This window comes from Bubalus kerabau, chromosome 7 (assembly GCF_029407905.1).
Source record: "Bubalus kerabau isolate K-KA32 ecotype Philippines breed swamp buffalo chromosome 7, PCC_UOA_SB_1v2, whole genome shotgun sequence".
Lineage (NCBI taxonomy): Eukaryota > Metazoa > Chordata > Mammalia > Artiodactyla > Bovidae > Bubalus > Bubalus kerabau.
The window spans coordinates 71,905,469-71,920,857 of NC_073630.1; the positions used below are offsets into that span (position 1 = coordinate 71,905,469).

The 15,389-nt window shown below is 46.4% G+C and overlaps 1 protein-coding gene and 1 long non-coding RNA gene across 7 annotated transcripts in view; one reads left to right on the top strand and one right to left on the bottom strand.

The window, feature by feature from the left end:
• Positions 1–423: 423 nt before the first annotated feature.
• On the bottom strand, positions 424–2,199 carry LOC129657850 (uncharacterized). The gene is made up of 2 exons (XR_008717131.1): positions 1,750–2,199; positions 424–1,669 (listed from the first exon to the last, which is right to left on the bottom strand). It is a non-coding gene; the product is annotated as an uncharacterized LOC129657850 (long non-coding RNA).
• Positions 2,200–2,361: 162 nt separating this feature from the next.
• Positions 2,362–15,389, top strand: part of DCUN1D4 (defective in cullin neddylation 1 domain containing 4) — a 71,910-nt gene continuing 58,882 nt past the window's right edge. For 4 of the 6 annotated variants that reach the window (XM_055588534.1, XM_055588533.1, XM_055588535.1 and 1 more), the window contains exon 1: positions 2,362–2,511. In XM_055588534.1, coding sequence (XP_055444509.1) covers positions 2,487–2,511 — 25 coding nt within the window. In that variant the 5' untranslated portion in view covers positions 2,362–2,486. Of the gene's footprint in view, positions 2,512–2,918; positions 2,981–13,575; positions 13,625–15,389 lie in introns of those variants that run through there. The other 2 variants (XM_055588537.1, XM_055588538.1) reach the window with 2 other exon arrangements.

A 15,389-nucleotide genomic window follows, 5' to 3' on the forward strand; every position in this document is an offset into this window, starting at 1 on the left:
AGCAGGCTACAGTCCCTGGGGTCGCAAAGATTAGGACACAACTCAACAACTAACACTTTCACTATGCAGTCACTTCATTATATCTGTTTTATTATTCATAAGACTTGTAGGCCAGAGGCTTAGCAGACTGTGAGCTTGCCCCCCAATCCTCAGGCTACAGCTGACTCACTATAAACATCTGTGTAAATTACTCTCTAGATCTGTTTTTTCTTTAAAAATAATCATACGGACCCGACTGAAAGTGATGCTGGAATACAACAAAGGCTGTATATTCTGTACATTTTTATGTGCCAGAGGACAATGTTGGGTGTTGGGGCAAAGCAGCTGGCAGGTGCCTCATGTAGATTAATATTAATATATCAATACATTATTATATAGTTGGCTGCAAATAAATCGATATAGCAAATGACTACAACAAATTAATTTTGGTCTGATTTTAATTTAGAGATGTCAAGTAACAAGTCCATTTTTGTGCAAAAAAACATGTGTCTCAGCCCTTGAAGTACCATGATAAGCAGTAAAAAGCCATACAAATATCACATATTCAAAATATTATAAACTTGGATGAACTATAAGTACTTCTTAGATGTGTAGAGTAAGTTGAAAACACAAATGGTATAAAGAATGCAGGAGCAGTTTCTCTGCTCAGGCTAAGTAAGGACAGATGTTCGTACAATTAGATCTGCCCCAAAAGGATGCCTCATTTCAGAGTCCAGAGGTACCTATCCATCTCTGCAGGGCCCAGCTGATGCTCTGTTAGGTTAAAGGTCACCAATGAAGAGATGAGATTCTTGTCTTGTCTGAATTGAACCTAAAGTGGATAAATTCAGGTTCAATTCTGAGAATCTATTATTAGATGGAGTGATTCATAAGTATTTGAAAGATAGAAGCATGATAGATACAACATGAGGCATTAGGGATTAACAAAGATGGAGTATATTACAAGGGGAGTGATGTGGGACGGAGGAACTGGTTTCATCTTGTTCTTTCAAATAGGCTGTTTTTGGCCTTAATATTTATGCCCTGATTTGAAACATAAATTTCGGAACCCTGAAACTCAAAAGCTTTGGCTGTTTAAGTCTAAAACCAAAACGACTCATTAGTTACCAGCTGTTTTTAGTGTCATCCATTCTCTAAGGCGAGAGGGTGGAATGGCCTAGCTGCAGGATGGGGCAAGGCTTCTGCACACAGGGAAGTGGTGTTTGTGTGCTGTGGCTGGGATAGGAGAGGCGGTCCTCCACTAATATCTCAAAATATTATTCCGCTACAATAATATGGTGAGTGTGATGAGTTGGTTTGAAAGCCTTGCGAAAAACTCGTCGGAACTCTGGAAAATGGTGAGAATTCTTGACTGAGGAAACTCAAGGGTCAGAAGAAGTCATCTAAACTAACTCTTTCCTCTGCCAAATAACAGCCAAACAACAGTTTTTCGGACCGCTTCTTGCCGTCATTGACTTAGGTTCGCTTAGCTGACGCTTACTGTCCTTCGAGGGCTGGTGACCTGAGCCCTGGACTTGCTCAGGTGCCAGCCTGAGCCCGAAGCTCAGAGAGTGGCCGTTGGTTTTCTGCATGTGGTCTGCGGGCACACAAATGTGTATCACCGACCATGGAGCAGTCGAAGCCTTTAGAACAGCTCGTTTGTGACGAAGGAGGAGGAAATGTGTTGTTGCTGGAAAAGAAGCGCATTTCGAAAATGAGGACAGAATGGATTGTTGTGACTTGTTGTGCAAGAAAGAATTTGTTCCTCACCAGAGGGTTTGCTGGAAATAAAGACGCGGCGATTCTTTACCAGTCTATAGCTGCAGGAAACAGCCAGCAAGCGAAGTCACAGTCCAACTTCGTCGCGGACTGGGCTCCCGCAGAGAGCCGCTCGGAGGCGTGAGAGACAAGCAGGAGACTCCGACTCGTCGAGTCAGCGGAGAAGAGCTAGTTCCCCTACTCAGTGCAGCGGGAACAAGCCGCACCAACAGCTCTTCCCCTTCTCAGTTCTTTGGGAAACACTTCGCTTGCTTTGTTTCAGACGCCGACCTATCTTTCTTGGTTGGTCTACAGCTCCACCAGTCCCGCCCACCAGAAGGCGGGGCTCCAGGGTCAAGGTGGACCAATTCCCCAGCCTCGCCCCTACACGCGCTTTTGGACCCCCGGGGCTGAGTGACAGCGGCCAGGTCCAACCTGCTATTCGGGAGCATGGCCCCCGCCAGGGGCGGTACGGGGACGAGCCTCCGGGGCCAATCATATTGGACTTCAGGGGGCGGGGCCTCTTTGCCAGCTCCAGACCAGCTCTCTCCGCACTCTTTTTGTCAAATGAGAGACGCGGGTGGGCGGCCCCTCAGCCGAAGTTCAGCCAATGGAGGAGGCGGGGTGGGCGGGCCGAGAGTGCCCGGCGGCGGGTCCTCAGCTCCCAGCCGAGGTGCGGCGAGCCGGTGGGGGGACCGCGAGGCGAGCGCGGGAGCTTGGGCGGCGAGAGCGGTGTGAGCTGCCCGAAAATGCACTCGGATGCCGCCGCTGTCAGTGAGTAACAGAGAACCAGCCGGCTGGGAGCGGGCGGCTGCCAACACTCTCCGCTCATCTCCCGCAGTCCCCGCCCCGCGCCTCCTGTCCCGAAACGCGCCGGGATCCCCTGCCCGGGAGCCACCCCTTCCCCTCCCGGGGCCGGGGCGGGCGGTGACGCTGCGGGCGGCGCGGGGCGGGGGCGGGCGTGGGGGGAAGGGGCCGGCCTGCCGGGGGAGGGCGGAGGTGAGGGGGGTGGGGACTGGCTCCATTTCAGTGTTGGGGGAAGGGGGGGCGGGACGTGCGATGAAGGGCCGGGACCAGAGTGTCCCGGGTGAATGGAGGTGGAGGCGGCGGCGGGCGCTAGCGAGCAGGGTTGGGGGTTGGCACCGACGGGGGGAGGGAGAGAGGGAGCGAGCAAGCGAGCGGGGCGCAGGGGTGAGGATTTCCTAGGGGCTGAGCGGTGCGGGCGGCTCCGTGAGAAAGGCGGGTGAGTGCTAGGGGAGCGCGGGGGCGGGGACAATGGGAAGAAGGGCTGGATGGCGGGGGTGGGGGGGAACAATGGGGTGGAGGATTGGGGGCAGCGGCCGTGCGGGGCAGGAGGGCAGGCAAGGAGATGAGGGCTGATGTAATGGGAAAGCGAGATGGTGGGAGGGATTGGGGTGTGATGGGATAGTTGGGGAGTCCGGCGAGCAGGAGGGCCATAGGAAGCGTGGAGGGATAGAACTGGGAGTGGTGAGAGGGGGCCGACGTTGGGGTAATAGGATGGAGCAGGTGTTGGGAACATAAGGAAATTGGGAATGAGAGGAGAGGCAGAAGGTGGTTTGGGGTGACAGGATGGGGGCAGGGGTAGAGGAGGTGCTGTGGGGGTAAAGAGCTAGTTGTGAGCGAAGAGAGGTTGGGAGGGGCCGGGGCAGGGGGAACACTGTCTTGTCCAGATTCTGTCCGCGCGGGGCTCGGGGTGGTGGGGGGGAAGGTGTCGGACTATGTGTTTTGGGGAGATGTATCCTTCCCTGGATTAAGGCTGGGTCCCTTGAAGGGGAGCCTTGAGCTTCGGGGTATAAGAGGGGGCGGGGCTGGGGTGGAGGGGGCGGGGGAGGTGCCCTGAGGTTGGCGCTTGCCGCGGTTACCCCTGATCGGCGGGAAGCGAGGTCAACGCTGGCGCGGTCTATGGCTGCGGGACTGGGAGGCGGGGCAGGGAAGCAGGCTGCGGGTTTTCCGCTGTGGGTGCCGGAGGGGTCGGGCCCTGGAGTCTAGGGGCGGGGCGGCGGCGGGGGCGGGGGGTCCCTGACGGTCCGAGGATTTGGCAGTCTGTGACGCAGTTGTCTAATTTCTGATCGTCAGGTGTGGAGGCTGGTGCTTCGGGATCCGCTTCCCTGCCGGGAGGGCCGGACCACAAACCCAGCGTAGCGCCCTCGGGGCGCGACCTCTTCCAGCCTTGCGGAGAGGGCGCTTTAGGGGTTTCCTTTAGGGTCTGGCACCAGTCGCCGGGTGTGAAGGGGAAAGGCGGTCCCGCGGAATTCTGGGACTTGTAGTCCGGACCGCGGTTGGGTTGGGTGCACGTGGGTAACTGTGGAAACGAGTCCCAGAATGCAGCGCGCCCCTCGGAGCCTCCCAGCTCCGCTAACTCGTGCTTTATTCCCGGAGGACCCTAGCGCACTCCAGGGAGGCGTGTCTGTCCCCTGGGACCTTCTCCCCGTGTCAGCGGGTGGGCGAGAACCAAGCCAAGCGCAGCCGTTTCACACTTGGGTTCTTTATCTCCAAGTTGAATATTTCCCACTTGCATTTGGTACCCTTACTTGTAGAATAAATGCTTCGCCTTGAACCATTTAGTACATAGGTTGTGGAAAAACATTGAAGATGCGACGCAGTTTAAAGCAGTGTTTAGAATAGTGTGTATTTGTGACTTCCTGTGTGTCTAAACACCAGGTTAAAAGGTTCCATCTTAGTTAAATCTAAGAATGCGGTGGAGACGCGTAAAAATGTTGTGAAGATAGTATAAATTGTGTTTGCAGTTCTTGGGCCGTTTGGATTGCCAAAGGATAAGGGGACTTTTGGGGAAAAGATGGTCTTGAATTTAGTGTGTGTGCATGTACGTGTGCGTGCTTAGTCTCTTCAGTCCTGTCTGACTGATTTGTGATCCTGTAGACTATAATCCGCCAGGCTCTCTGTCCATGGGATTTCCCAGGCAAGAATACTAGAGTGGGTTGCCACTTACACTCCAGAGGATCTTCCTGACCCAGGGATCGAACTTAGGTCTCTTGCGTCTCCTGCAATGGCAGGCGTATTCTTTACCACTGTGCCAACAATTGAGAGCTGGAGGTGACTTAATGGAATTGCGGTGAAAATGATCTCATTTATTTAAAAGCCAGCGTGAAAATGTCAAGATGAGCAAAGGGAATATTTGATGTCTTCGGTTTTCAAAGAAGCATGGAAAGCAAATGAGACTAGAGGAAGGTAAACTCGGTGGAGAGAACCTTAGGTTTTCATGTGTTTTTCTTTAGTATTAGAAACCATCCTTTCAGCCTGTAGACTGCAGACATCACATCCTTTGCCAGTTCCCTTTACCATTTATATGCAATGACGACTCCAAAACGTGTAATGTGGAGGGCTTTCAGGTTAGCTCAGAAATGACGGAGTTTCTTAATGTGATGTATAAAGTATTATGAAACCATTGGTAGCATGGTCACTAGAAGATTATTGTGATGACCCCGATGATAAAAATTTTGCCAAGAAGTCCAAAGATTTGGAAAGTATCTAGTATGGTTACAAATATATTGAACTTGAGTGCTTGACTCAATGAACTCATATGGTTCATTTCATAATGGCTGAAAAATTGGGCAGTGTGTGATTTTATCAGGAAAAGATTTATATCTGTTTTATATTTTACTTAAGCTTATGGTGACATATCCAGGAACTCCTTTGTGATATGTAAATATTTAACCTGGTTATGTTTTCCCTTTTTTTTTTTTAATGTGCATGTGTCATGAAATTTGCTCTTGTAAAGGGTGAAGTATATGAGGTTGAAAACCAGAGCTGTAACTGTCTTTAAGGTGGTGTTTTTAAAGAAAATATTAGGCCAGTCATTTTGTTCCCTTTTCTCTTTTTTCAATTTCATCCCAAAGGGCAGGTGCCCTATAGATACACATGACGCTCTCTCTTCCCCAACACTCAAACCCCAGGTTCCTATACGTTATTATCGTAGCACTTTCTGCTATGGTTTTTAGGTTCCTCTTTGATTTTTGGCCTTTGGGGAGGTTTTATTTTCTTTTGAGCTTAGTTATGCATTTAAACAGATGTTTCTTAAACTTTTCCCAGAACTTTTGCGACTGTTTCAAGCAGATGGTTCCAACTTAAGAATGGTTTGACTTTACAGTGGTGCTCAATCAATCTGCATTTGATAAAAACTGTACCTTGAATTTTGGATTTTGATCTTTTCTCAGGTTAGTGATGTATGGTATTATATTCTCCTGACGCTTGAGCGGCGGCCTCGGCAACTCCCAGTCTGACACGTAATCAGGAGGGTAAACAACCAGTACAGTTACAGCCGTTTTGTACCCAGACAACAATCCTGTTTTTCACTTTCAGTACAGTTTCAGTAAATTACCTGAGGGGACTTCCCTGGCGGTCCAGCAGTTAAGACTGCGCTCCCAATGCTGAGAGCACTGATCCTATCCCTGGTGGGGGGACTAAGATCGCGCATGCCACATAGCATGGCCAAAAAAAAAAAAAAAATTACCTGAGATAGTCAATATTTTGTTATAAAATAGGCTTGAAGCGAGATAATTTTGCCCAGCTGTGTGTTAACATAAGAGTTCTGAGCATGTTTAGGATGGGCTAGGCTAAGCTGTTATCTGTAGGTTAGGTTTATTAAATGTATTTTCGACATAGGATATTCTCAGTTAGATAGTGGGTTTACTCAGGGCATAACCCCATCATAAGTAGAGAAAGATCTATAGTGGGAAAATTTTTACCCACTATAGGTTGTTTTACCAGTAACATTGCCAGAAAAGAAAGACCCCCTCGTTTTCTCCCTTGGAAGAGAAAATGGTAACCCTCTCCAGTATTTTTGTCAGAAAAATCCCATGGACAGAGGAGCCTGGTGGGCCACAGTCCATGGGGTTGCAAAGAGTAGGACACAACTGAGCTCACATTTCCACTTCTGAGAATTTCTGTACTTTTGTTTTTTCTTCCTCTCTTCTTGCTCCCAAGAAGTACCCCTGTTAACACTTGATCACATTTTTTCAAATGTTATTTAACGTTATATCCATTTCTCTTTAACTGCTCCCAGAAGCTCTTACTTATTACTTTTTTCCTATCATATATGTTTGCATTGCTCTCATCTCAATAGTAATAGTCTTGTGGAGTCAGCAGTGTAAAAAAATCATAGTTTCAGAAACTGACCTCCTGGTAACTTTTGTTGTATGATTTAGGATGCCTCTGGCAAATAAATACTCCATCAAAAGTGGCTTAAGTAATAGAGCTTATTTTTGTTCAGTAGCAAGAAGTTTAGAGATGGATGGTTCTAAGGCTGGTATAGAGTCTCAGTATGTCTTTTAAGAATCGAGGCTCTTTGTATACTTTTTTCCTTTATTTTTAGTATTTTGGTTTATCAGGAGCCGTAGGCTCATTGCCTCATGTTCGCAATGTGGTTGCTGTAGCACCAGACATCATACCTATGTAAGAATAGGGTGAAAGCAGCATATTTCCTTACAGTTCCCTCCCTTGCAGAGAGGAATCTTTTCTGGAAGGTCACCTTGGAGACTTTCCCTTTAGTTTCATTGGGTAGAATTGGCGTCATGCCACTACTAGTTGTAAGGGAGGTGGAGAAGGTGAAAGTCTGGCATTTTTAGCTTCTGTTGTGGATTCCAGACTTCCCTAGGGCCGAAGAAGGGTGAGGAGAATGCTATGAGTTGGCAGCCTATAGTTATATCCCTGAATCAGCTACTGTGTCCAACTGTCTTTGACTTGGTCTCAATCATTTTTATCTGTTGATTTATTTTCTGGCAAATTCTAAAATAATTAGAGGCGACTTAATAAATATAAATAAAATTCTGTCAAGAGAAAGAAAATACAGATTTACAAGCTACACATAAATGCTTGCTGTATGTTAGAAATGGGCCATGTATTTTGGCTCTGAGCTTCTTAGTGGCCAAAATAAAGATGAAAACAAGACCAGTTCACTTTTTTCATTTGGTGAATGAAACTGCAGTTCATTTAATAACCCAGGCTGGAAGCTTAGACATTGCTCATCCTCTCTTTTCTTGGTTGGTAGCAAGTGCAAGCTTGCATCTCTTCCTATGCCTGTCCTCTCTGTTCCATACCGATTGCCATCACCCTAGGCCTGAGCCATCCTTTCTTATAATAACCAGCAAGTAATATTTTTGCCAGGCTCAGCCTCCTATTTATCCTCTTCATCATCAGTTGAATATCTTTGTCCTTATGACCCCTCTACCCCAAAACCTCAAAGCTCCCAGTTGCTTACAGATGTCTCAGAAGCTGGGGTAGAACTGGTTCTATATTTTAAGCTCGATTTCTTTCCCCTGAACCCTTCCCCTCCCTCGGCCCTCAGTGCCGCTTCTCTTAATTGTTCCTTGTTCCCACTCTAGCAGACTCCTTCCCTCCACTGAATCTCCAAGGACTGTTGACTTTTATTCTCAGTTTTATCTTATTAACAGTAGCTGTGTGTTTACTTACTTGTCCCTTTTCCAGTTAGACGATAACTCTCTCTTGAGATCTGGGACTCTGCCTTAGTATCCATGCTGTGGTCCAGTGCATTGCATTGCTTAGGATCTCAAATATGTAATGAACTGAACTTAGATGGTCAACTCTTGAGCAGTTAGTGAATTATCTGAAAGATTTTAATGCTTCCTCCTGCAATTCTGCTTCTGAGATGTCTTTTGTTATCTTTAGGTTTTTCTTCCAGGAATACAAATTTTCACTTATTCATTCTCTGCCCTTTTTTTGGACAGAGTTGTCCTATGCAAACCAATTTAAATAATATGTATTTTTAAATACATGCAGATATCAGTTTTGAAGAATGTCTGTGGCATGGAGAAGTTCTCCAGAAGGGAGTAGTGTGCTGATGATGTGCTGAGGGACAAGAGTGTGCATGTAACAGTATGTGTGTCCACTTCTGACCTGATGTGAAATAGGCCGCGGTGGGGAAGGCTTGGGCAGGGCTTGGCAGGTCTGATGGTAAAGGGCCTGGAAGTGTCTGTCTCCCTTCCTATTTTGTTTTATGAACAGAGTCTGGTCCTAAGGGTTTTTTTTTCTTCTTCTTTTTTTTAATGTTAAAAATACATTAAGCTCACCAAAGTCTTTCTTTATTTAGAAAGTAAATTGTGTTAGTTGGAGGTGAGTTTTCTGAGCCTCTGACATTAATACTGACATCTCTGTTTAGGTGACCAGCTTAAATTACAGTTAGTAGCCTTTCATAGCATATTCTTTTTTTTATTCTGAGATTCAGGTTAGCAGAAGTACCTCTTGAGAATTACTCTTTTAAGCAGAACATACATTTAAAGATATTTGTGGCTGGGAGTTGAAGAAGGCAATGGCACCCCAGTCCAGTACTCTTGCCTGGAAAATCCATGGACAGAGGAGCCTGGTAGGCTGCAGTCCATGGGGTCGCTAAGAGTCGGGAACGACTGAGTGACTTCACGTTCACTTTTCACTTTCATGCATTGGAGAAGGAAATGGCAACCCACTCCAGTGTTCTTGCCTGGAGAATCCCAGGGACGGGGGAGCCTGGTGGGCTGCCATCTATGGGGTCGCACAGAGTTGGACACGACTGAAGCAACTTAGCAGCAGCAGCAGTGGCTGGGAATTCCCTGGTGGTTCAGCGGTTAAAACACCACACTTCTACTGCAGGGAGCACAAGTTTGATCCCTGATTGGGAAACTAAGATCCTGCATGCTGTGCAGCCACAAAAAATAAAAACAAAACAAACAAAAAAAATACTAAAAAAATAGTGGTGGCTATCAGTTCAGTTCAGTCGCTCATTCGTGTCCAACTCTTTGCGAACCCATGGACTGCAGCACGCCAGGCTTCCCTGTCTATCATCAACTCAAACTCCTGTCCATCAAGTCGGTGATGTCATCCAAACATCTCATCCTCTGTCATCCCCGTCTCCTCCTGCCTTCAGTCTTTCCCAGCATCAGGGTCTTCTCCAGTGAGTCAGTTCTTCTCATCAGGTGGGCAAAGTATTGGAGTTTCAGCTTCAGCATCAGTCTTTCCAATGAATATTCAGGACCGGTTTCCTTTAGGATTGACTGGTTGGATCTCCTTGCAGTCCAAGGGACCCTCAAGAGTCTTCTGCAACACCGCAGTTCAAAAGCATCATTTCTTCAGCACTCAGCTTTCTTTACAGTCCAACTTTCACATCCGTACATGACTACTGGGAAAACCATAGCTTTGATTAGATGGACCCTTGGTGGCTATAAGAGAGGCTATTATATTGGTGGCTATAAAAGAGGCTGCAATTTTTGGCTTATGTTTCAAATAGAAAAAAATGCTGAAGTGCATTTTAAATAGAATCATATATTTTAACAATTGTTGTATGACTGTTCAGATCTAAGGATCTTTTCTCTATCATGTCCAGTATTCTGGTAGACAAAGTATTTGCTGTTTTAGATTTGAATTGTTTTTGTTTTAATCCGAAGATGCTGTTAATGAGTTATTTTCAATCTAGGAAGGTAGGCTTTGTAGTTTTTGAAACTATTAATTAACATACTGGTGGTGGTGGTGGTTTACCCGCTAAGTCATGTCCGACTCTTTGCGACCCCCATGGACTGTGGCCCACCAGGCTCCTCTGTCCATGGGATTTTCCAGGCACGAATACTGGTGTGAGTTGCCATTTCCTTCTCCAGGGTATCTTCCCAACCCAGGGATTGAACTTGTGTCTCCTGCATCACAGGCAAATTCTTTATCAACTGAGCCACCATAAAACATTAAATAATGCATTGAAAGACCCCCACCCTCCCCGAATCACATTACCTCTGAGTATGATTCATTTTAGTTCCATCTTTGAGGATTGTTTTCCTTGTGAATATTTTTTGAAAACCTTTCATTACTTGCTGTCTATGTCAGTAGTATTTGCAAAGATGGTGTGTCATCCCTTTATATCTGTGATGGCCTTTGCCAGTCTCTGGGGCCCTAGTTCTTCCTCTGATTGGGGAATTCTCACTGTCAAAGCAGAGCTGCCCAGACACACCCACACCAGAGTGTGATTCTGAAACTGAAGGCAGGTCCAGGTTATGTCAGTGATGCACTCTGCCCTTAGATGTTTTGGTTGTACAGCTGGTGTGATTGGTCCTCTGGTTTTCCTGGAGATTGTGGGAACTATCTAATAACCTTAGAAAAGAAAAATTGCTGTTCTGTTTAAGTTAGCTAGTTGGTTTGTGATGCTTGCAACTAAGAATTCTGACAAATTCAACATCCAGACCTATCACTGGTCGATACATGGCAGAGGCCGATGTGGAGAAGAGCAGTGATCTGCCTTTCCACCCTGCCTGGACTCTGTTCAGAGTCCAAGAGCCCTGACTTGAGGTGATCCAAAAGACTGAAGAGGTACTGAGGCAGTGCTTGTGGTAGGAGCTGCCTTTGTCAGTGGTCACGCAGGACTCTGAGGCATGCCGTCACCCCACTCATCTCACTGTGTAGAGCTCTTTACTGCTGTCTTCTCTTAATCACATCTGTGTCCTCTCCCCCACCCCCAAATTGTTGAGAGTATTAGGTATGGAAATAATACTGGTAGAATATTTATTTTGTTTAGCCAAAAATCATATCTAATAGTCCTAATTGCTTTTTAGTTGACTTTACACTAAAGACTTTACACTTTAGTTACACTATTGAATGTAATTAATTCTATAAATTGTACCCGTTTGATAAATATGTGTGTGTGTGTAACCACCACAATAATTAAGATATAGAATGTTTTCGTTACCCCTCAAAACACCCTTGTATTCCCTTGCAGTCTGTACTTCTGTACTTTCCACCACAATTTTTGGCTTTTAATATATATCAGCTTAGGCCTCCTCCATGTTATTTGATGATTTGTCATTTTGCTGTTTGTGAGGATATTACAGTGTAAAAAGATATAATAATCTCTTCTTACTGAACTGTTAAATCCAAAGGAAAACTAACAGTGCTGCATAAATTATAAATCTGACAATTAATACTTTACACGTAGAATTGACTTGAATTAGTTGACTTGTTCCCTTGAAAGATTTTTCTGGTGGATGGCTTTTCTGTGGACCAAAGGCATATAGTTCTAGGATTAGTTCCTTGGATGAGATGATTTGTTTTCTGTGTCAGGTTGGGAGGCAGGGAAGCATAGTAGTTACGTGTGGGCCCTAGAGTCAGAATATCTGGGTTCTATCCCTGTTAGCTGTGTGACTGTGAATAAATTACTCAGCTACTCTGTGTAAGCTTCAGGTTCCTCATGCATAAAGCCACCTACTGTGGGGTATGGAGTTGTTCAGTCAGTGGTGTTTATTGAACACCTGCTGTGTACTAGGCCCCATTCTTCATCTGTCATGAAGTTTTCATTCCAGCATGGAAAAGTGTGTTCCATGGTGAGCAGTTCATTAGAGAAGAACCAGGCAGGAAAGGGGAGCACACCCCTGCCACTTGCGTGCAGGGCAGGGGAACGAGAGCAGAGGATGTTGTAGTTTACATGGCTTGGGCAGGGAAGGCCTGAAGGAGGTGAAGGGGACATTCTAGGGAGAGGGAATGCAAATTCAGAGACTCCCAGGAGGGGAGCAGACCTGTGTTTGAGGAATGGCAAACAGGCAGTGTGCTTGGAGTGGAGCTGGGGGTTGGGCAGAGAGGAAGAGTAGGAGGCAAGATCAGGAGTGATCCTGAGAATTAAATTAGAACACAAAATGTTTAGAGAAATGCTTGGCACGTTTCTGTTTTTGTTGCTCATGATTACTGTGTAATGACAGTTTTCTTATTAGGCTTTAAAAAGAGGCCCTTGAGGGACTTCCCTAGTGGTCCAGTGGCTAAGACTCTGCTTTCCCAGTGCAGGGGGCCCAGGTTCTATCCCTGATCAGGGAACAAGAGCTGACATGCCACAATTCAAGATCCTGTGTGACTCAGCTAAGACCCAAAGCAGCCAAATAAATAAATGAAAGGATACCGTGGAGAGGAAAAGAGGCCATAAGAAAGAAAACAGGCAAATGAGGCATTGCCTCACTTGGTCACTCACCAAACCTTTGAGGTTTTTCCTGTAGCCAGGTGCTGCTGTGACAGAGACAGCTGAGCCTGGCCCTTGTATCTAAGGAGCTTCCTTCCAGTGCTTAGTGGTCGAGGCAGAGAAGTCCTGGACAGTTGAAATATGGGACAGGGAAGGTTAGATGGATGCCCAGCATGCTTGGAAACAAATAGGTAGTCATTCAAATTAGACTTCAGGGAAGTGAAGTGACGTGTTAGTCGATCAGTCGTGTCCGAGTCTCTGTGACCCTGTGGACTGTGTAGCCTACCAGGGTCCTGTGTCCATAGAGTTCTCCAGGCAAGATTATTGGAGTGGGTTGCCATTCCCTTCTCCAGGGGATCTTCCAGACCCAGGAACTGAACCCTGGTCACTTGGATTGCAGGCAGATTGTTTTACCATCTGAGTCACCAGGGAAGTCCTTCAGGGAAGGGTTACCTATTATTGTGTAAGCTTAGCTTTTGAACTTCTATTATGTGAAGGAAAAGATGGGTGTGTGCCTCCGGGGGTGAGGTGGAAGGGTGCTTTCCAAGTAGAGGGAGCAGCCTGGCAGTAGCAAAGAGTTGGGTAAGCCAGAGCTAAGGGGAATCAGGTGGAAGGGTGGGCAGGAGCCACATGGAGAGGGCTAGAAAGAGGCTCCAGGGAGTGGAAAGGAGGTGAGTGGTAAGAGACAAATCAGAAGATGTGGGATGCAGGGAGAAAGGAGGAAGAAAGCGGGGTTGGGGGCAGGGGAGGAGAGGGACTGACAACATGCTTATACACAGTGATTAATCATAGGCTGTTCCAGTTGCCTTGCCTGCATTCATTCATTTAATCCTCACTCCAGCCCTTGAAAGTAGGAATACGAATGTACTATTATCCCCATTTTACAGGTGAGGAAGCTGAGGTACAGAATGTGATCTTCTGAAGGTCACACAGCTGGTAAGTGGTGAGTTGAGATGCTGACTCAGGCATTCTGACACTGGTGTTGAGGTGCCTGCGACTGCCTGTGAAACAATGTGTGTGCTTAGTCGCGTCTGACTCTTTGGGACCCAATGGACTGTGGCCCGCCATGCTCCTCTGTCCGTGGGATTTTCCAGGCAAGAATACTCTGAAATAATACTATTTTATTTGTGCATTTCATTTCATCCTTTGGTAACCTGGCAGGTATACTGGAATTCTGTGTTTTGTCATTGGCTTATGAATGCTGATGGCAGAGCCTGTTATGATTATCTTTGTTTTGCATTTGGTTCTTTTCTTCTTGAAATGGATCCCAACAGGGTCTGGGATGAATTCCTTCTTTCCCACTCCTCTTCTTTCATTATTGCCATTTCACAATGAAACTAGTCATTTATTTAAAAATGCATTCTAGCTGGGCAACTGATTATGTCAAAGAAGAGTATTTCCATACTTTTCCTTGTCACTAATGAAATAGTCATTTTTAGTCTTAAAGATTTTATTTTAAGCAGACATTTGTATTAAGTACCTTTTAAGCATATACTTTTTGAATATAGGAGATACCTAACATCATTGCCGAAAAGCCAGAAAACTTATAGAGCTACTAATGTTGTTTTTGTGTAACATCTTTGAACTGATTTCTTATCTTTTTCTGTAGTTGAGGAGTTTAAGTCTTTTTCCCCTTTAAGATCTCTTTCTACAGATTCCATTCCCAAAATTAGACCACAGATTATTTGTTCTTAATTAAACAGGAAGCTTGAGGAGGAGTGTTGAACATTCAAGTCCAGACAGCTGGCTATTGCCGTGAGAGTTTTAAAGACCTGTCCCCTTGTCATTCTTCTGCCCTGTCTTTTTGATCTTCTGGGTTCTGTCTGTCTTAGTCTCTTCCATGTTGAATAATAATAATAGGGATTAAAATAATGAACCTTTGTTGGTTCACAGTATGGGCCAGTGCTGTGCTAAGTGCTTGGCACACACCCTAAGAGCCTGGCGAGGAGGGGCCTGCTGATTGATTTAGTGAGGCTGGGTAACAGGAAGGTCCTTCAGCTAGGAAACTGCAGAGCAGGGACTCTAACCCGGGGCTTTCCAAGGCCAGAGCTGTACTCTTTACCCCAAATCGGGCCTCTTCTAACATCAGTGAGATGAAATGGATCTGTGTTCTTCAGTGGGTAGGGTGGGGTGAAGCCAGTGAGTCTAGGGCCCTTTGTATCTTGTCAAGGTGGGAGAGCAGCCAGTCTGGCTAGCTCCTTTAAGATGGTGGCACCAGCAGGCACAGGCTGTGCAGTTGGTGACGGGTGCTGGGTGGCACGCCACCTGTCCTGGATCGGGGCTTCACCTCCCAGCCACTTTTTTTGGGTCCTGTGAGAGTTAGGAGGACAAAGCCAGAAGCGGTGGTGTGCTTGGATGGCCTTAGCTTCGGATCTTGTGTTCAGTGAAAGGTCTGAGTCACCCACGATGACCTGGTCCCACCTCGTCAGTTTCCTCCTTTCCACGCTCACGTTCCTGACTTTGTGTCTTTTAAATAACAAGTATTTATTGATGAGGAAAGTGATGTTCATGCCTTCCTCCTCACTGCCCCTTGGTTCCTTTCAGTTTGCACCTAGGTTTTTGACCTTGAATAGCTTGGATCTTGATCTTGTCTTCATGCTGCGGGGGTTGCCGTGAATGGGTTGGACTCCCCTCTGGCCTGGCTGAGATCGTGAACTGGATGTGGATTGGGGATTGAAGAGAGGGTGGGGATGTACGCTCC